This window comes from Orbicella franksi, chromosome 1 (genome assembly GCF_964199315.1).
Source record: "Orbicella franksi chromosome 1, jaOrbFran1.1, whole genome shotgun sequence".
Lineage (NCBI taxonomy): Eukaryota > Metazoa > Cnidaria > Anthozoa > Scleractinia > Merulinidae > Orbicella > Orbicella franksi.
In genome coordinates this window covers 8,726,124-8,747,957 of record NC_138145.1, presented here as the reverse complement: position 1 = coordinate 8,747,957, position 21,834 = coordinate 8,726,124, and the positions used below count along the sequence as shown (strand labels likewise).

The following is a 21,834-nucleotide window of genomic DNA, read 5'->3' as shown; positions in this document are numbered from 1 at the left end:
TCTCCATTTTTACTGGAGTAAAATCTCGTCTAGAGTGAATTTATATATTGAAGCTTACATCGTTTCACATCTTCCCGGCGCATGAAAAATTTCTTTACCTCTAACAGCTGACATCCTTATCTGAGTAAGACAACTGCTGCAATTCTAAATTTAGTCCGAAGATAAAAATCAAAAAGTGATTCAGACTTGTGCTATGTTCCCAGTGATTCGTCCTCGTACATCTGGCCGCAAAGTTTTCCATCAAGGCTTATAATCGACGAGCTGAAAAATACTCGTGATATGTTGTGATATATCACATGCATTTTATAATAAAGTTTCCTTATAGGCCATTTCGAAATTGCCTAGGGAACTGGTGCTAGTTTCAAATTTTAACTAATCGATAAACTGACACCAACACATAAAAGATCACGTTAAGAGTAGTCATGTGACCAAGTTTGATGCTTTTAGAATGAACAGAGACAAAGTTATAGACCTTGAAACGTGGTTCAAAATCCATACAAATGTCTCTAATGTTGAGATAGCGTCCCACAAAACCATATTAACTCTTAAAGTTTTTTTTTATCAGTTTTGTGACAACTGTAAAATCGATCCCATCATTTACCTATCATTTGAAAGAAGCTGAGATGAAAATATGGTTTTGGGGAACAATGTCTTGAATGGATTCTTTATCAACAGAAGCCTCGACTGTGCTCTGTTCTGTTGTAAAGAACTTAGGAAGCGATAGAGCACTCAAGAAGTAGGGAGAAACACTCGACTGCGTCCCGTGTTTCCCCCTACTCTTCTTTCGTTCTCTGCCGCTTCCTGAGCCAGCTTTACAACAGAACAGAGCACAGTCGAGGCTTCTTTATTTGTTAAATATAAAATAACTGGTACTGAGATACTATACGCGCGCTCTCATTGGTCGATAGGTGTGTTTACTGTGTTTAGATCAGAGTATGTAAACACGGTTGTGACGTTTTAGATTCGCGCGTATTTTTGAGAAATATTTTATAAGAGCTAGACCTTGTTTACATAGCCTCATCTAAACTCTCGAGGGATGGGAAAATTCTGGACAGTTTTGCAAACCCTCGTCTCTGTTTCGGGTTGCATAACTGTCTCGAATTCTCCCAACCACCCTCGTGTTTAAACGAGGCTATGTAACCACGGAAAAAGTGCTCTAGTGCTAATGAATGTTTCTCTGAACTTACTTATATATTTGACTCTAATATTGGCTCAGTTTTACTTCATTGCCGAGACGTTTCCTTTCATTTTACCTCATTGCTCGAGTGATGTTCCACCAATCTAGATCATTATAAGTGCATTCTATTCGACCAAAAACCCACAGCTTACAACACAGGGGCAAATGGCAAGTTTCTGGAAAACCCGAAAATTGTGAAATTTCCGAGAATCGAACCATTCGACAGAAAGTTCCGGAAATTTTGAGATGAAAATCAAATGGAACAAAAATTCCCGCTCAAAAATGTTCGAATTTTTGGTTGTAGCTCGCGAGGCTGTCCTCTTTTCCGAAAGTTGTGGAAAAGGCTGTTCCATTCGACACTGGAAAATTCCAGAAATACAAGCCGAACGTTTTGGCCGAATGGAAAGTGCCCTGTATATACTTTTGAGCTTTTCGCATGTATTATGCTAAAATATTTACACAAAGCTCTTTCGACAAATACTATTCAAGAACCAGGCAATGCTGAATTTATTTTCCTCCTAGTATGTATTCATTAATACTCAATAATTTCGCTTTAGTGTATCTGTAGTCTCTCGTCGTAACTGTTGTTAATTATTATTTATAATATCGTTAGTTTATTAGTTGTCTTTAGTCATCGTTGTCAATTCTAGTCTCTTTAGTTCTCTTGTTACCTTCAGTTGTGTTTAGTTGTACCTAGTTGTATATTAATAACTCGTCCAAACATGACCCGCCTAGATTAGCTCAGCTATCCGCGGGCATGTTACAATTGTAATTTTAATTTGATAACAAATAAAATCTATGTATGTAAAATGTATGTATGCAATATCGTTGATGATTTTGAAATTATACTCCGTAATCATGTAAATTTTCAATCACTGATTCGTACAAAAGTCCTCGTCTTTCCTAAGTAATGAAACTCTCCCATAAGGAAGGTTTCTAAGGCCCCGTCACACTACTCTGGAGGAATTTGAAAACGGAGGATTCACTCTGACAACGTTTGAAATGTTTTCTGTCGACGATACGCCGTCGAAATTTGAAAACGCGACCGGTCATTTTGGATTTGTGTTTGAGGAAAACCCAGTTAGGGAAATCACATGATTATAGTAACGTCATCATTTTCGAAAAGCTCCGTTTTCGAATGTTTTCCGTCTACACTAAAACGCAAAGCCGGGCGGTTTTCAAATTCCTCCGGATTGAAGAGCGTTTTCGAAAAGCTTCGTTTTGGTGATGGTTTAGTGTGGAAGGTAGGCCTAACCGTAGAAAAAAACTACTTTTTCAAATTCCTCCCGCGAAGTGTGGTCGACGGGACCTAAAAGAACATTGTATAGAACATGCGGCAAGATCAGTTTCGATAAACTCAGCAGCTTTGTTTTCGCATGTACAAATCGAACGTGACAGGGAAGGAGCAAAGATCGAGATGGACCGTTTAATTATTATTAATTTATCGACTAAAACTCTCTCAACTAATCCGTTTCATCTATCTGTCACAATCCAGATAAAACAGTAGCCTAGATTGGTGCAAACCTGTAAATTCAACATTCTAGAACTCACGTCTTAATATTAAAGACAACTATCATTGGCCACTTCCAGCGACAGTTAAAAAATATCATGTTTCCTCGCGGCTATTTTTGTTAATCGTGTCTTTCAGACTTGTGGTGAAATTAATGATCACTGAAAAACCAGCCTAATTGAAGCCTTAAAATTCGCGATAATTCAGAAGGGCAAAAGCATACAATTTCTCTGACTACAATTCTCACAAGAAAAGTATAATTTGTTCAGTTCAGTGCATTATTTTAATAATCAGTTAGCATTCTAAGGCCCTGTTCACATTACGTCGGAGAAATTTGAAAACGCAACAATCACGGATCATTTTGGATTTCTTTTTGAGAAAAACTCGGATAGAGAAATCACGCTGTTTTCAAAATGTTTTCTGTTCACACTTGAACGCAAAGCGGGAATTTTCAAATTCCTCTGGTTTTAAGAGCGTTTTCGAAAAGCTCCGTTTTCGTGACGGATCAGTGTGGACGATAGGCCCAATCGTAGAAATAAAGCTGTGTTGTTTTCAAATTTCTCCGGTGCAGTGTTGACGGGGCCTAATTATTGATAAACCTTACCTTTTTATCGTTTAGAAAGCCTATCAGTTGTCTTGATTAAATCTTGAAACCTTTGCGAGAGGCAGAAATTTTCCAAGTTTACTAAATTCTTCAGTTACTAGTTGAAAACAATTTGCTCAAAACTGCGTTCAACAGATGCCCTGAAAAAGTGAGGTTTATAACCATTGTTTACATTTTTCCGCCAGTAAAATACGATTTCACACTGACAAGGCACCACGCTAGATACGGAGTGACTTCAAACATTTATGGAGCTTGTTAAATTTAATAAGTCGTGAAAATTGTGGCTTTTTGGGTGTAGTATTCACGGAGAAATGGTTTTTCAAAAACTGCAAAATTTCTGGGTGGCAAAAGTGCTAATGAGCTCATACATTCTTTGTAATATCTTGATTTTTTAAACCCGCGTTTGACAAAAGGTATTCACTACATCGGGTTAAGGGTTCAAATTCCTTGGGACAGTTAATTGTGCTATGCCTTTTCAATATTCAAAACTGATATTTTTGTACCTTGTTTAGAAAATGATACGCTTATATATGCTAATGAGGCAAATATTATAAACAGACTCTCCCATACGTGATGGATAGAACTCTGCTTGTGGTTAATTGTTTTTTTTTTTAAGAAATTAATGGCACGGAAAATAAAGCAGGGGAAATCTTTTTAGTGCATTTCAATCTTCCGCCTTAAATATCTTAAACTAAATGACAAATGCTAGTGAAGGGGTTTTTCCTGCTTAAATGAGAATACAATCTCACCAAGGCTAGACCGAACTAGAAAATTTAATTTAAAATTCAAATTTGAATTCGCGAACTTTCAGTCTTAACACTTGGGTTGTAGCACAGTGGGACTTGTAATCTTCTATTTACCTCTCCGTCCTCCCCTCCCCTACTACAACTTACCTGTCACCATACATTTTGCAGTCTACACTAATTGCTTTTGTTGGAGCATGCAAAAGTGTCAATTTGACGGAGGCAATCAATCGATTCCTAGGTTCACCTGTCCTGTTTCTTTGACAAATACTGACATCGCTTTCTTTGACAAAATTAGGTTTCAATCGTTAGACTGGGGTTAAACGTCACATGTAGTCTTTCGCTTTGGTTGTAAAATTGTTTGACGCTGGCTATCTTAACTTTTGAAGGTTGAAATGTTACCCCGTTTCAAAAACGACTAGTTAAAATATTCTACTCTATAGATTTCGATCACAAGTTGTTTGCATACATTAGTTTTGTACTGAATGAATCATTGTTGAATAAAATTGACTATGAAAAGCCACATCTTAAAACAGTTTTTTTCTCATTTAAGCAAAGATTCATTCAAACAGCTAATAAATAAAAACTATTAACTTAAAATATAAAGCAAATGAAAGAGAACGATTTGTAAGTTACGATCCCACAGGGACTGCAAGTAATCCTATTCTTCCATCGGAAATAAGGCTAAACGAAAACTTGCCAAATGGGTGTTTTAATTTGATTAAGCCCGAAGCATAACAATCAGTTTTCTGTAAATGTTGCGCCACAGAATTGACTTTCTTAAAACATCAATACGCAGGTGAGGGACTAAACTAGGGGATGATGTATTGATATAGCACCAACTTCTCTTTGCTATCTTTAAGGAAATGTGTTGAAATCAGCAGGGAGAATTGACGATTCGCGTTTGCGACTTTATGAATTTAAAAGAATCCTTTAAGAGCCTTCTATACTCTACAAAAGAGAAAGAAGAGTTGTTCAGGAAATGTAGTGGAACATGAGTTTCTCTTAAAAATACATTTTCAAAGCGACCAAAGTAATTAGTCAGAACTGTCAAAACTTAGCTGCTGGGAAAAACTACGACATGTCGAAAAAGTTTGCACACAATTCATCATTATTTAGAGATCAAAGATGGATGAAAGATTAATTTTATCGACAAGATCAACCCTACAGGCTTTCAATTTGCACAGCAGCCCTAATTGAATAATTCTGCCTTTTCAATTGTATTTTGAAAACCTGCTCTGCGGCAAAATTTAAAATTAAAAAAAGAGTATTATTGTTCAAAAAGTGACTGAAATTAAAATCGCCTCGGGATGCGTTTTTCCGACGTTTTGTGCACAAAGCGTGACTCCCTTACTTCGCAACGTTAATAGAATCGAAAAGTGGTTTCTTAATTAACAGGCCAAGAAAGGTCTTGTATTTAGCAATTGTAATTTACTGAAACTACAAAGGCAAATACATCTACATAACTGCAAAAAGAAAACTGCAAAGCGGTTTTAATAGTTTTAGCTTGAACAACTTTGAAGCGCGCGGAGGAGATAAGTGGTTTGCTCGCCTCCGTTGAGAAAGCCAGACAAATGACTGGATTACGCGTGAATGCCTCTCGCCTCAAGGTAAAGGGTGATCAAGTCATTCTTTCGCCTTTGTTGGCGATGCCTTAAGTTACTGTCACGGAGTTTGATAATTTTCGCTGGTCAATTGCCAGATGAAAAGGTTTTCTTTCAGTATTGGACTGACAGGTACCTGTAATAGCGATCGGTGATTCGTCCGCCAGTGTTTATCTACACTAAACAATCACCGGAACAACTTACTGACCAACAATAGTAAATTGATCATTATCCATTCCTTCCTCTCGCCAGATCATATAGATTCGAGCTGCATCAGTAAATTGGGAAGTTAAAGCTGACAAGCCCAGGTATTTTATAGTCAGAAAGGTATGGAACTTCCCAAACCACACGAATGCAGACGCATGGAGAGAAACGCTTTCAGAGATTAACTTTCTGCCTGTCTTTATCACAGAGTCGGACAGTGGCAAAGAAGCTACACTTTTACAATTTTTGGACAATTCAACGACGAATCTTCAAATATCTGCAGGGAGGAACTTAAAAAGCCCAAAAGATAAGTATCAAAAACCAAGACTGTCAAAGGGAACTTAAAGTTTGCTGCATACAAAACTGAAGAATCGTTAGTATTTATGCCGTAAGGCTTTTCTCTTGTTGTTTCTACGAGTCGGAACAAGATTCTACCTTTTGTGTTGAGCTTTTATTCCAGATTTGACATAATAAGTAACTGAAGCATTTTACGAGTTGTCGGACTTTAAAGCAAACAAAGACGCCACTCACTCCACCATACCAAACGCTCAGTTCGGAATCTTTGCAAGCCTTCGTTAATTTCCGCTCCACCGACGATTCGCGATGAATTTCTCCGTGTCGAATGTTTCGGCAACATCAGATATGACGTCACTAAGTTCAGGCTTGAAGTACATCAGTGCGTCAGTATATGTTGTCATAATTATCATGGCACTAATTGGAAATCTTTTAGCCTGCTTCGCATTTATTGTAAGTGGAATCGTTCGCATGCCACCCACCAACCACTTTATCTTTTCATTGGCTCTTAGCGACTTGCTAACCGCTTGCTTCTCGATGCCTTTCGACCTGGAGCAACTTTTAACCAATCAAACTTGGACCCACGGCGAAGCGCTCTGTCAGGTGTGGACATCAACGTATCTCATCACCGTGCCCACATCTATTTGGAGCCTGTTGGCCGTCAGCGTTGACCGTTATAAGAGCCTCAAGGATCCACTAAATCGGTTTCGTCAAACTCCGTTTATGACCCGTAGGCGAGCAGCCCTGGTAATTTTTTCTCTGTGGATCTATTCGGGGTTATTTGCTCTTATGCCTGTCATGGGTTGGAAGCGGTTGCCTCGCAGCGTGGAGAACAATCGTTGCCAGTTCAACATAACTGCAGAGTACTCTTTGCTAAGCTCGACCGTGAACTTCGTCTTGCCCACGTTGTTCATGTGTGTACTCTATTGGAGAATCTACAAAATTGCTAGCGGTATGACCAAAGGGGAAGCCTTGAATCCCGAGGAAAATTCTAATTCATCCAGCGTGGGACGAAATTCCGTCAGGAGCCTTAAAAAGAGAATCAAAACAACCAAGAACATCTTGTTTGTAGCGTGCGCTTTCTTTTTCTGTTGGATGCCGCACACCATCTTCAGCATGGTTACCACGGTCATGTACATGACTGAGTGCATGTCGTGTTTATACGCCACCCCCGGAGAGCTTAACATTATATTCCTGATGTTAGGATACTTAAGCTCGGCTTTGAACCCGTATTTGTATGCGCTGAGGAACAAGAAGTTTAGAAACGCCTTTTCGAGTGTTGTTCCCTGCTTAAGACGCAAGTTTGTCCAGCGGTATCCTTCTTCTCGTACATCCGGGAATCGACAATCCAGTAGCTTGCTGCGTAATCAAAGTAGACAGAGCACATCCACACGAACTACAACGTTATAAACTGGGCACCCTGTGCTGACTGTGTTGTTTAACGATTATTGGCAAATTTTTCAAAAACTTCAGCTTTCTTTATACAGAATAGACTGTTACTGAAATGCTATAATTTGTCGTATAAATGAAGATGCATGTACGATGGGTCGATATCATCATCAAAATGTCAGTTCCACTGGTTTTATTTGATAGAAGGAATGTCGACGTCATAATTGCATAAATGCATGAAGGAAATCTAAAACAATCTAGCTTGAAGATCAGTTACGCATGAAATATTCAAATATCTTTAATTGCACTTCAGGGAATAGTTGTAAAGAATAACCTCAAAATAACTTACACTTGAAATAGGAGCAATCTGCAAAAACTCCAAACCAAAAACAAGGAACGATACGAAGGCTGGAAACAAACTAAAATTGATCATTGTCTTCTAGAACTTGTCAAACTTGTTACACCATAAGAGAATAAGCGACCCGAACAACCCTTATGTCAATAACTTTTCAGTAAACCACTTGGCAGCCCCGTTAGTCTGAAGTCCAAATTCCTAACGAAAATATTTCGCTTGTATTTTCGACTACCGGGGGGGGGGGGGGGGGGAGGTTTCAAAAGGAACTACCGAGCACTGTTGATCAAAATACGTTTTTCATATGTTGGTTTTTAATTAAACATTAAAACATCATAGTAAATCGAATTCATTTCATTTTAAACAAGAAGGGGGCTTGTGTCCGAGGGAGCTTATAATCGGAAGTAATATTCTCTTTACTGGTAGATAAGCCTATAACCGGAGGGGATGATAAGAGGGAGGGCTTATAAGCGGTACAATTAATGAAACACTTCGCGGTATATACGGTATGTGGACATCACAGCACAGGAAGTCCTTATATCTCAAGTAAGTGGAAAATCGAGTGATTTCAATTTTCTTGATAACTTGATATCTCGTGGGGCATAGCAAAAGAGAACTGACAAAATTTTATAGGAAAACACTTATTAGTTCTGAATGCAACGCCTTAGATCTAGAGCATCTAATATTTGCTTTTTATTCAAAAGCATTACGTCAGCGAGTGAACTTTGACAAGTCGATAACCACAGAAAATGCATCACGTAATGGCATTAAATATGAATAATCATAATTATGTTCACAGAGCTACAGGCATTTTATTTATCGTGTGAGAACCCATAGTTACAAGCAACAAAACAAAACCTAATATCGGCCGAGTGCGCTTACTATATTTAACAACTTTTTCTATTCAGTTACGTTAAACCATTATCGCCAATATTGACTTAACGGAAATCTTTGTTTTATCGTATTCGTATTCACCGTTGGGACATGCAGTTTGTATTTTTAGTGTCACGGGAGCTATTAGACATGTCAAACTTTGGCAACAGACAGTTCAGCGATAGTGTCTTGATAGGAATGTTAACTGCTAAAGAACTTGTTAAATGGATGTTATATTGTTGATCGAAGGAATAAAACGTAAGCAATATTATACCTGCCGTAGATCTATTTTGCGTGGGAGAGTTCTAAACTGTCCGAAAAGGGAATCAGCTTTGCCCTTTTAAGTATTTGTAACTCTCCGTTAAGACTTAATTTGGAGAATTATCAAAATGAATGTGATGAAACAGAGTCGAATGTTGCTACCAGGGTAAGATCATTGTTTCAGTTAATTTGATATTGTTCTGGCAAAATCGAAGGCAATAAACGACTTCCGTTTACCGATCGAAGTGCGCGGCTTTTTAAAAGTATGAACACAAATTTATGACTTCTGGTATGAGCGTGAAAACATTTGGCGCAAAAAATTTATTGTTAAATCTCACAGCAATGTAGGCACTCTTAGAGAACACATAAGGAAATCGTTATCGGAAACTGTAAACTACTAAAAAATACTGTCCATTCTTGAGAACAAAGACTCACTCAAGTGTCAATCACGTATGTAGTTAAGAGTGCGTTCCTAACTCTAATATACCATCCGAGTGTGATTGTCTTAGTAGGAGCTCGTTTAGGCGCCCTAGCACGAACGTAACAACAGAATGAGGACCGTGAACAACAACGCCTCAGAAGATGATGGCTCTAACATAACACGAGCAAATAATGGATTTCAGGGATTTTTGTTCTTTTCTCCGGCGTTTAACGTCTTCATACTAACTTCCCTCATTGCGATCATCGTGGCTGCCATCATAGGCAATACCCTGGTTTGTGTTGCAACGAGCCTGAGCCCAAATCTACGCAAGGCCACTACAAGTCTTTTTATTCTTTCGTTGGCGGTTTCTGACCTAGTGACGGCGATTTTAGCGATTCCATTCGATGTGTATGTCATTTTGGCAAACGGACTGTGGTTCCATGGCGAAGCTGCGTGTACCATTTGGACCACAGCATACCTTCTTACAATTCCTACTTCTAATCTAACCCTGTTGGTTTTGAGCATCGACCGCTATATGACATTGAGCGAGCCTCTAAATCAGTTTCGCGGCAGACAGGCTATGACTAGACGCCGTATACTCTGTTACATAGGCGCCCTGTGGCTCTACACGTTGGTGTGTGCCCTGCTGCCTCACACGGGGTGGAAGATGTGGCAACTTAGACCAAAAAACGTCATCGGCGGCATATGCATCTTCAACGGTTCACGTCTTTACAACATCTTGGTTTCCGTATTGCACTTCATCGTTCCTGCTTTGTCCATGTGTGTGATTTATCTGATGATTTATAACCAAATCCGTCGGCATTCCCGGGCTGTACGACCTATAGATTCACCAGTGAGCCAGGGTACACAAGCAAGCCTGCTGCTGCAGCGGAACATCAGAGCAGCCAAACGGATTGCGGTGATCGTCAGCGTGTTTCTGCTGTGTTGGGTGCCGTTCAGCATCCTCAGCGTCATCGGCAATCTGTGCAATAAGTGTTTGATTAAGATACCCGACGAAGTATTCTATGTCACTCTCATGACAGGATACCTTAACACTGCCCTCAATCCAATTCTTTACTCCTTTAACAACAGAAACTTCATGGATTCTTATAAAAGGTTGTATCGTGCAATTAGGAGGGCATGTGGAAGGATTGGTAGTCTGAAGTGAGATGTGGCTTTCTCGTTTTAGAGTGTCGTTTCTCCAGTTTTCTCTACATTGTAGAACAATACTTCCACGCTATTACAGAGATTTCTTATTTGAAATAATCGCGTGTTAGATGTACATATTCGGCAGAGTCTCTGGTTGGCGATGAAGCATATATCCCTACAGAATAACATCGGTTAAATATTGGCTTTCGAAAGCCGTGAAAGACAAACGTACATGCTAAAACAAACAAACAAAACTTGGGTATTTTCTCATTTTGAATGAAGAAAATGAGATTGACCTTACTCGAGTGTGTTTTCTGTAAATTCAAATGAAAAAATTCAAAAACCAACATCACTCTTCTTACAATGTATATACTAGACTGATATCTGCCTCTAAAGTAATGCAGAAATTAGACCTCGTTACTTTTTTCCGGAAGCGATATATTTTTGCTTGGTCGAAACAACGGAAATTTAAACCTTAAGCATTAATTTTGCAGACAATAACTGCAAGACAAATTGACTATGGCCGTTTCAATGCTTTCTATTTTCTCTGATGTTATTGTGTCCTAAAAAATAGATCAAGTTTATTCACTAAATAAACTGAAAGACAGGAACGTTTTTGTTTCGGCGATGAAGTGGCAAAAAAAAATCCTTGCAAGTGGCCACCCTCGTGGAAAAAGTTGTGGAACTTAGCACTCTTGTATATCATTTACATTTTACCATGCCCACACTTTGTGTCATACCTGTATCAAGTTTCGTTATTACTTTTAATTTTGTCTCTCAAAGAATCAATACAATCGTGTCCTAGTAGATCACTGAACACTGATGTAAAATGCAAATGTAAAGTGACTAGAAATCTTTGCATATCCTGAAAAATCATTGTCATGTCACCCCAGGCATTGTTTATCTATAAATATTACTTCATCTAAATAAATAGCCATTTTTGTTTCTCACCGCTATATTGTTAAATACTGTAAACAATATATTTTTGTGACATTCCACAAAAAAATTGTGACCACACATTTGCAAATTGCTAACTAACGTGGTAAGTTAGCCAAGCTTGAAAACTGATTTAAGGCCCTGTCCACACTAAGCCGGAGAAATTCGAAAAACCAGTTTTATTATTATTTCTACGGTTTGGACTACCGTCCACACTAATCCGTCACGAAAACGGAGCTTTTCGGAAACGCTTTTCAAACCGCTAGCTTTTCGTTTTCGTGTGGACGGAAAAAATTTTAAAATCGGAGCTTTGCGAAAACGATGACCGTCACGATAATCATGTGATTTCCCTACCCGAGTTTCACTCGAACACAAATCCAAAATGACCGGTTAATGTTGCGTTTTCAAATTCCTCCGGCGTAGTGTGGACGGAAAACATTTGATGCGTTTTCAGGGTGAAACCTTCGTTTTCAAATTCCTCCGGCCTAGTGTGGACGCTGCCTTAGTTTAATGGCCATCCATGTTTTCCAAATTAATGAGTTCCAATCTTTTGATTTGTTCAATAACGTTACACAAAATCAACCATTATTACTCATGTTGATAAAGCTTTGAATTTGTCGAAATCTTGCTAAAAATATATAATCGTGGCCGATTCTTTGAATACCTCAATGGATGAGTGATTGCAGTGGACTGGATTAGACCCTTCTCACACCACGCCGAAGGAATTTGAAAACGTAGCTTTATTTCTACGGTTAGGCTTACCGTCCACACTAATCCGTCACGAAAACGAAACTTTTCGAAAACGCTGTTCAAACCGGAGGAATTTGAAAACGCCGGCTTTTCGTTTTAGTGTGAACGGAGAACATTTTGAAAACGGAGCTTTTCGCAAACGATGACATCACGATATCTATTGAATGTAATTTCCATGTCCGAGTTTTCCTCAAACACAAATCCAAAATGACCGCTTATTGTTGCGTTTTCAAATTTCTCCGGCGTAGTATGGACCGAAACTATTTGATGCGTTTTCATGATCAGAGTGAAACCGTTTTCAAATTCCTCCGGCGTCGTGTGAAATTAGAATTGCTGTTGTTCCGTCATACTACGGAAAAGAAAACAAATAGGTTCGTTGGCGATATTGCGCTAGCAAAAATGCTTACGTACTGACTGTAATAATTACAAAATACTTGGATCTTAAACTAATAGTAAAACAATAGTTTGGTTTAGCCGTTTGGAGTTCTAACAGTCCTTAGCGAGTCGTGCCATTCCTTTTCCAAAACTAAACACCATTTGCCAAACGCATATTATAGAGATTCCATAGATGTTACTTGATCCATTATTTTTGGGTCTAGTTTGCGGCGAGCTGGTCAAACTGTGGATCATTAAATCATTTTAAAATTAGTTGGTTGGTCAGTTCTATTAAAAGAACACTGAAATCTTCTCATTGTTCCAGGTTAACCGGTGATTTAAAACTTGCGATCAAAGTAATAGTGTTCCTCTTGGCATGAGGTTTAGAAACGATAAAGATCGGCGTAATACGATAAATCCTGATAATTTAGTTAGAAAAAGATCGTGACCTTCAACAAATGTAGTCGCCATCTAAAACTGTTTACTTTTCGGAATATTAACTGCATTGTTGTGAGTGGGATTTTTAAAATTAAAAGCTTTTCTGGTTGAGTGGTCAGCGCGGAATTAGTTAGCATTTGACAATTTGAAAAGGCGATTAAGGAAAGAAACAAATGTGTTATTGCACGTCGGTCGATATAGGTTATTGACAATGGCGGTCGCCTTTTTCGATTAACGATAATGCATAACTTCGATATTGTTCGTTTCCCGTAAATAATTCAGATATTAGAGATTTTTAGACTGTAAACTCCTTGGGGTGAATTGAAAACCGATACAAAACAATTTCGTGGTGACTATTGATTTCATATTATGCTTCCAAATCAGTGTGATAAGGCCATGAGCAAAGTCCATACCATTAGAGAAGTGATACAATATCATTTCCCAGTTAGTAATACGATATCACTCCCAGATATCGACTGTCCTGACCAATCAAATATTTCTTAATAAATTGCCTAGACCAATCGGATTGCACATTTTATTATAACAGACGCCAATTTTGACAAGCAATCGTTTTACCAGTTTTTGGCTTCGGTGAGATATCTTTGAATTACTGAAGATGACATTGTACGTTTTATTGAACAAACCAAAATCAAATCCGAGCCAACTTGGTCAAACAAAATGACATTCCATCACGTTAATTGCATATCATTAATTGTTATTTTCATGTCAAGTTAACGTTATTGTATTACTATTCTAGTATTTACTGCTGACCCGAATCCCCTCTATTTATTTGAGTTGTTTTCTTTCCTACCTATTAAAGAGTTCGAAATAGCCGGGTTCAACTTGATATACGTTGCTTTTCCTTCATGGAGCAACTGAGCTATTCCCGCAGAGTTTAAGTCCAATAATACTTCGCCTAATTAACCCTTTGAATACCAAACTTTTGCCAAAAAATACCGTTTTTAACCGTTTAGTCAGGTTTTTTAGCTGCCATGACGCTAAATAAACCTAAGTTGTGCTAAAAAAGCTTTTTTTTGCTAAAAGGAGAGCTTTTTCGAGGATTAGGTACAAAATTGAGCAAAACTTCAATTACGGGCATGCGCATAAGCCAAAATTTGGACTTTATTTTTGCCATTAACCGTTCTCAATTTCGTTTGTTGGCCCTTTCCTTTCTGTTTTTCTTTGCCCTTTTACACTAGTCTCCTCCGCAGCCGTTTTTGGGATGTCACGCAACGCTCCCCCAAAGAAAGTTTCTTTGGGGGGAGCGTTGCGTGACATCCCAAAAAACGGCTGCGGAGGAGACTACTTTTACACTAGCTACCTTTTGCATTGTATGCTCTTTCTGGCTGCAGTGAAAAGTTGGATGCTAATTACGGGCGAAGTCTAGAAATGGACCTTGATCAATCATAGGCGTTGTGGACCATTTTACCACCGTTTTTGCACCAAAAACTGATAACCTTGTTTTTCGATTTGCGACGTCGGAATGTGGTCGATATCTAAACCTGACAATTGTGCGGAAAGGGTTAGCCTAGCACTACTATCAGCTTATCAAGAATATCTGATGACATTTAAATTGATGACGTCACAAGTGGTACAAAGAGCACGACCATTAATTACGCATATATGCGTAATTATGCACCAAAAACTGATAACCTTGTTTTTCGATTTGCGACGTCGGAATGCGGTCGATATCTAAACCTGACAATTGTGCGGAAAGGGCTAGCCTAGCACTACTATCAGCTTATCAAGAATATCTGATGACATTTAAATTGATGACGTCACAAGTGGTACAAAGAGCACGACCATTAATTACGCATATATGCGTAGTTGGTATTCAAAGGGTTAAGGCTAGCACGATTCAAAAAATCTTCTCCACCAGGTCATTTTGTCGTTGTTGCAATTAAGTCACGCTCGAATAGTAGTCGCGCGAATTTAAATCTAATTGTTTTAGTATAAAGCTACTAGTTCAAAACTTAAACAACAAATCCTTCTCACAGACGCTTCGAAAATGCAAAGACCCGGCCGCCATTTTGTTAACAAGCACACACTGCTACGCTGCTCACTATGTACAACAGAATAAATAGTGAGTAGCATAGCCAAGAAGAGGACGGCATAGAGCGGTAGTAGATTTCTACTAATTGCCATTCTTGTTTCCAGTAAGCGTTACCTCGCGCGCCTGCACCAACAGAAATCCCGTTAGTGGGGGAAAGGGTATTTTCCAAATCGTTGGGTTTTCATGCCTTGTATGCCTCGTCCTGTTCTTTTTATTAGTTTACTTTAATTTTATATCTCAGGTTTCTAAGTTAGCATCTATGGGAAATCGTCCCGTGTGCAACAGAAACGTTCAAGAACTCCTGGTACAAGAACTCCTGGACTATGAAACACAACTTTGCCATTAGTTCCAGGGGAACATTCAATAATCGAGGTACAAAAATATTTCAGACCTCTTTCTTCGCATCCCACAACTTCAGACTCTAGAATAGACTTCCGTTGCAGCACAGCAGTCACAGAATTTCGGGGCCTAATTAGTCCCCAGTTCCACACTCTAGAATTCTCTTTTAGTATAAATATATGCAAACGAGAGTCTGCTTATTAAAATGAAGCCTGCGTCGGTTTGGCTGAAATACTCCGTCTAAATTTTAATACCTCTTGGAAATACGCTCTAAAATAATACCCTTTGTAATTAGAAAGTAAAATAGGTCGAAAGGCAAAATATCACTTGAAGGATGAACAAATATTCTAATTTTTAATACCTCTTGGAAATATGCTCCTAAAGAATACCCATTGTAAATAGATAGTAAAATAGGTCGAAAGACAAAATATCATTTGAAAGATGGACAAATTCATTAAAACAGTCTTTTGGGCAGCCTTTTTTGCTTCTGGAATATGTTAAACATCGCGGAAGAATCGGAACGATTGACAAGCATATGGCTAGACTGGTTCCGTGATTTGCAGGGGGTAAGTTTAATTTCAAATCACTCCTCCACACTACCCCAAACATCACAGGGAGAAAAGACATAACAGCTCTATTTTACTCAAAGATAAGTTCCCTGTTTTATCTTGGGGCATATTTATCCCACTTACCCTTGTTTTATTATATTACATTTAAATTAGGACAAGAAAGTGATACGAAAAGAGAAAAAGAAAAAAAAAAAAACTCAGGAAAAAGGTGGGACTGTAACCCACGGCTTTCGTAAAGCTAGTTAGTTTCTCTAACCCCTGTGGACAATAGTCAATTGTATGTCTATGTAACATAACGACTGCATTGCGAAAACCACATTATGTTAGTGTACACACACATTTAACTTCATCACGCACTACGTGACTACGTGATAATGGAGTAGCCGAACCATAGGGTTAGGGTTAGGGTTAAGTAGTGATAATGAAATGATACGTGTGGGCAGAAGAACGCAAGAAAAAATTAGGGCTGGAGAGGTAAAATGTTGGTTCGTTTTTTTTCCAAGGTGCATTTTTCAGGTGCATTGATCATGCTTCTAAGTGGTACGTTTCTCATTCAAAACGAACATCGGCCTTTGTCGCTTTTCTCTGTCGGTGGTACACTACAAATAATCGAAAGATTGTTGTAACCGCAGGTAAATCGTGTTCCTGTTACACTGCAGTGAAAGTTGTTGTTCTTCGGAACGTGCCGCAATAACGTGCCAAGATCATGACTGTTTTTAACGAGTTTCCGCACTCATCCTATTCCGCGCAAGCTCACTGAAAGCTAGGGCCAGAAAAATGAAAAGTTAGCGTGACCGGAGTGACCAGTTTTCTTCCAAGATGCGATTTTTCAGGGGTACTGCCAGGGGCTTCCAAGTAGTGCGTTTCTCATTCAAAGCGAATATCAACTAAATTCTGTCGTTTCTCTTCCAGGGTATGGTATATTTAACAATATACCTGATGGGTAAGCCATTCCAACTGTTTAATTGGATTAACCATTGATCCAGTTTTTAATAATGCAAAGGATCCAACGATCGCTCGTGTTACCGCGATGAATAGCTAGCGTTTCTCTTTAATACGATGTAGTATAAATTGTTTTGAGTTGCATTTATTGAATTAAACAAGACAAAAATTACAGCAAAGCTGACGTTGAGGTGTACATAAAACAAGTATTCCTAACTAACTGCAATTAAAATAGAGCTATTACAATTAAAATTACAATTTACAAAAATGGTATGTATATTTATTAAAACGTGGATCATTGGATGATGCAATTCAAGAGTTTTCATTGGATAAGCCATCATGGTATATGAGCTACAAATATGGTAAACGTGCACGTAATTTTTTGGGGGCATTTTTCTTTTTTTTTAGTTTTGTTTTCTATATTTTGGGGGCGTTTTTAGTAAAACCATCTTTCCACTGACGTTTAGTGGGTATCTACCAACTCATATCCAACGCGCGGTCGTGGAATAATTGTTAAATACATATATGAGCATCATATTCCATTTTTAAAACAGTTTGTGTTGGAAATCGATGAATAAATTGACTTACGAACGGAGTTGGTGTTGGGCTTAGCCACGGACAACGTCATTTTCATTCCTATTTTGTTAGTGTATGTATGTGGTAAATAGGTGGGTAATAGGTACCGGAGAGATGCCATTAAAACCTTTATGAGCTAATAGTAACAGCTTGTGCTTATACAATGCTCTTATTAGGAACGTGCCACAATAGTGTGCCAGGATCATGACTGCTTTTGACAGCTGTGATTGTAAATGCTGATTCTATCGAGTGAGTGGTGAATAGTGTTCCTTTTACGCTACAGTGTAAGTTGTTCTTATTCGGAACGTGTCAAGATATCGTGTCAAGATTCGTGACTGCTTTTGACGGCTGCTTTTGTAAAAGCTGACTCTTTCGAGTTCCTGTACTCACCTTGTTTCGCGCAAGCTCAATGAAGACATTGAAATTGTTATAAATACCACAGAACAGTTTTGTGTTCTCACAGATTTTGTCGGTTGTTAACGTGTTCTGAGACAGCGTTCACCATGAAATCTTCATTTGTGTTTGCGGTCGTGTTGGGAATCATAATCGCTCAGTCACATATAGGTTAGTTCACTAATTAATTCTGGTCTGTGTTCTCAAACCTTTCAAAATTTTGCACCAGAAGGCAAATTTTGCTTCAACTTCTGTAAAATAGTGATGTAGTGTTAAGCCGAAAGCCTGTCCTTCACGTAACGTAGAGGTATGAATCTAAACAAAAAACAAAAACCAAATCTTTGTTACTAAAGATTCTATAAATAGCATAATGTCTTTGGGACTTTATTATAGAAACGTATAGCCTTTGGAAGTCTTTTCTTTTGCATAAGTATGTGGAAAATCCTCTTAATTCCTGCAGCTGTCGATATTTTGGATTTTGTGAGACAAACCGGAAAAAATTCAGGGGTTTAATGTTGATGTTCATAGTTTTTTCACGGTTGCACGATACAGCAAAACATCTCATAATCAAGCGAGAAATCTATTAGAAGCCAAGCAAAATACAAGTTATGAACTGATTTGGTACTGTTATCGGACTTCCAGGCGAAAGTGGCAGAATGCCGTGCCTTTCACAGATTTGCGCAAGCAACCCTTCCAACGAGATAAGAGGATGTGATCGTCAGGGTTGCGGAGGGTATGGAGCATCACGGTATGGTGTTGTTGGTGTAAATTAATGAGTTAGAGTTAAAATAATCTGGAAGATATTTAGAAATATTTCAGAATTGAAAACTGATTAGTTTAGGAAACTTTACTTCAAAAAAAGGGCCATTTTTCAGTCCAGTGCAAAAAGTATGATCATCCGAATGGTCAATGGAAAATACGCAATTAACCCTCCTTTGTAATTGTTTACGGTCATCTCCCATGTTCGAAGAGCAACGTGACCAGCCCAAACCAGCGGACTGGGATTGCCGTTGACCGATAGCGCGAGACTTTGATTATTGCGTTGGTAGATTTACCGTTCAAGAGGAACGAATGAGCTAACGGGCAATTGTCCGTCTTGTTCTTTTTGTTTTGATGCACAGAAGGAAACAAGTCGGAGAGAAGACACTGCGCTATCGTCACAAAGGCATTGATATCGTGTGCGATCCCGGCTCCGACATCTACTCACCTATACCCGCTACAGTTACTCGTGTCCGCATACCCCTTGGAGGAGCAAAAAATGTAGGCCGTGTACACAACGTCGGTGTCCTCATGAAAGGACGTGGAATATGGTCAGGTATATAAACTTATCAGCAAGTTTGTTGTTACTGAATTACGATTTATCACGATAAAGCCAGCCTAGTAACCACACAGTATACCGCTGAAAATAATATCACAGCTGCAAAATCTAAGAGGAGAGGAAATGGAACTTTCAATCATAAACATCGTCTTGTGAAAAACAGGACATTATTTCTTCAAAGTTTGACTATTTTGGAAAATTTCAAGCACGACTGAACATTTTTTACATTTTTACAACTTCTGATTTCTCGGTAAGAATTAAACTAACAAGGGCTAGTTCTTAAACTAAGATGTAAATCGAATTTATCGGTATTGTTGCAAAATTCTTAAAGTAGGGATTCCTATTTGAAAATGTTCCACGTGGTTTTTGATTGGCGGGATACTTTTCGTTACCCTGGTGAGTCCCCGGGCCGATGGTTGGCTTTCTTTGGGATCCTCTTTCTACAGACTTTCACGAGTGCGTCGAGGCGCACAAGAGTTTACTTGCAATTTTCAGGTAACAAGGAACTAAAAACACTGAAACTGCCAAAAACCCAAAAACTTAAAATCAGCTCTAACGCATTGAAGGAAAAAAAAAAAAACACGTGTAGAAAACATATGATGTAACATTCATTTCGTTCATATCAAATTCCTGAACCATTTGCGTGTTTACAGTAATATTAATATTTTAAATGTTGCAATAAGCGCGTTTCTTATTTTAGGAAGTAGTCAATTTTTACCAGTAGTTTTTGGCGTAGAGTAGCATATTTTGGGGAGATTATTTTGTGTTTGAGAACAATTTAATATATATTTTTTTGTATTCATATATTCGACGAAGGCACCAATTTTGGGGTGTTAAAGCACGCATTCATTAGTGCCTCCCAGTCAGTTTGTACAGAAACTGGTGTGGTTTATTCTGTACCCGAGGAACCATTTGTACAAAGAAAAATTAATCCAGTTGTTTCGAAAACGAGCACCACACCAAACGTATGTCTTCCCTGGTGCATGTTATTTGTTGTTGAATCTTTCGTATGAAGTATGAAGTTTTTGTGTCTGTCTTATTTCCCAGCCTACGAAGTGACGTTGTTTTATGTGAAAGTAAAAGATGAATTGATGGGAACAGATGTCGATGAAGGCACAATTATCGGTGAAATGACTGACATGGCTACCGAGTATGGAAATGATGGGAAACGCGATATGACAAATCACGTTCACTTGCAATTGGAGCTTCGTCGTATGAATGAGAACGACCCAGATCGATACGTCGACACAACTCATTTCAGATGTTGAGGTAACGCGTGTTCATTGTCATAGAAGCGAACAGTCAGTTGTAAACGATCTATCAATTTAATTAACAAGGGTCACTTCGGATTTTTTGCTTCTGTATCAAAGTAAAGCAAATCAATTGTTTTAAAACATTACAAGAACTAGGAATTCATTTCGCAGAACGAAAGGTAATGATATTAACTTCACCCACTTCACGGGCGCACTTTGTTGGATTTTGACACACGCTTAAGTACCTGACTGAGACTGATTGCGCGGCTCCGCTAGCTATGATTTAATTAGTTTTAATCTACTTATCCACTGGTTCACTTTCTCATTCTTCATTGCTCTCACTCGTTCTTTTTCCAATATTACTCACTTCGTCAACAACCTAGTGCTCGCTCATTTTCCATGTCGTTATCTCTACGTAGCTTCTAAATTTAAGTTAATGGCCGATTTTCATTTTCCATAGGCTTTACAGGACAAGGAACAGTGCACGCTATGGTACAAATGACCGGACCGAAACAAGGAAGGAAAATCCCGCTTCTTAAAGAACGAATAAGTAGTTTTAAAACGAATTGCCGCTGTGAATTTTGTAACTTAATGGTCAAATAGAAGTAGATTTACAAAAATAATGTAATGTTAAAAAGCACGGCAATAAAAGTAGCGTAAACGTAACCGGTCTAGAATTATTATTGTTACTTTTGAAACATATTGACAGCTTGCGTTCTCTGGTTGTTGGTGTTTTTTCTTGTCCTTAACCAGAGAGTGCTCTCTTCTCTGAACTCAGAAGTGGAGGGGGGGGGGGGGGGGAGGGGCAGAGGGATAAGAACCTCCCGCTTCCCCGTACCTTTATCCCTCGACTCCCGCCCTCATCCCTCTCGCTCCCGTCCCCTGTAAATAAGGAGACTCAAAACACATCATAGTTATTTAGGTGTGCAATCATTAGGCGTTTCCTTATCCTCTTTTCCTTTGTTCTCAGCCTTGCTCCTCTTACTCACGTCTTTTGACAGCTTAAGCGACAACATCTCATGACCTATGATGTAACCACCGTAAAAGGGTTTCCAGTTTTACCGGAAGTAGGTCAGTTTTTCAGCCCAAGGGCGAATTTTCATTTTTCCGTCGGCCCAGAAGTCTAAAAATGGGCTAAATGTAACGCTTAATAAATGATTCCCGAACTTCCGCTTCCTTCTCTTTCCTCTCCAGCTTCCCGCACCCTATCTCCCGGGTTCCCGCCCCCTGTCTCCCCCTGCTCAGAAAACTATCATTCCCGCACGTTCTCAGAGCTTCCTTTTCTCTTGGTCACAACGCCTTCCAGCGTTC

The 21,834-nt window shown here is 38.8% G+C and overlaps 3 protein-coding genes across 3 annotated transcripts; all 3 read left to right on the top strand.

The window, feature by feature from the left end:
- Window positions 1–6,350: 6,350 nt before the first annotated feature.
- LOC145483059 (octopamine receptor beta-2R-like) lies at window positions 6,351–7,564 on the top strand. Its single transcript, XM_081461682.1, has one exon. It carries the CDS (start codon window positions 6,446–6,448, stop codon window positions 7,544–7,546), a length of 1,101 nt encoding a protein of 366 aa, XP_081317808.1. The 5' UTR covers window positions 6,351–6,445; the 3' UTR covers window positions 7,547–7,564.
- Window positions 7,565–9,316: 1,752 nt separating this feature from the next.
- Window positions 9,317–11,526, top strand: LOC145483048 (5-hydroxytryptamine receptor 4-like). The gene has a single exon (XM_081461671.1). The coding sequence runs from the start codon at window positions 9,563–9,565 to the stop codon at window positions 10,598–10,600; it is 1,038 nt and encodes a 345-aa protein (XP_081317797.1). The 5' UTR covers window positions 9,317–9,562; the 3' UTR covers window positions 10,601–11,526.
- Window positions 11,527–18,062: 6,536 nt separating this feature from the next.
- On the top strand, window positions 18,063–20,538 carry LOC145483037 (leukocyte cell-derived chemotaxin-2-like). The gene is made up of 4 exons (XM_081461660.1): window positions 18,063–18,123; window positions 18,595–18,700; window positions 19,074–19,267; window positions 20,318–20,538. Exons 1-4 carry the CDS (start codon window positions 18,063–18,065, stop codon window positions 20,536–20,538), a joined length of 582 nt encoding a protein of 193 aa, XP_081317786.1.
- Window positions 20,539–21,834: the final 1,296 nt, after the last annotated feature.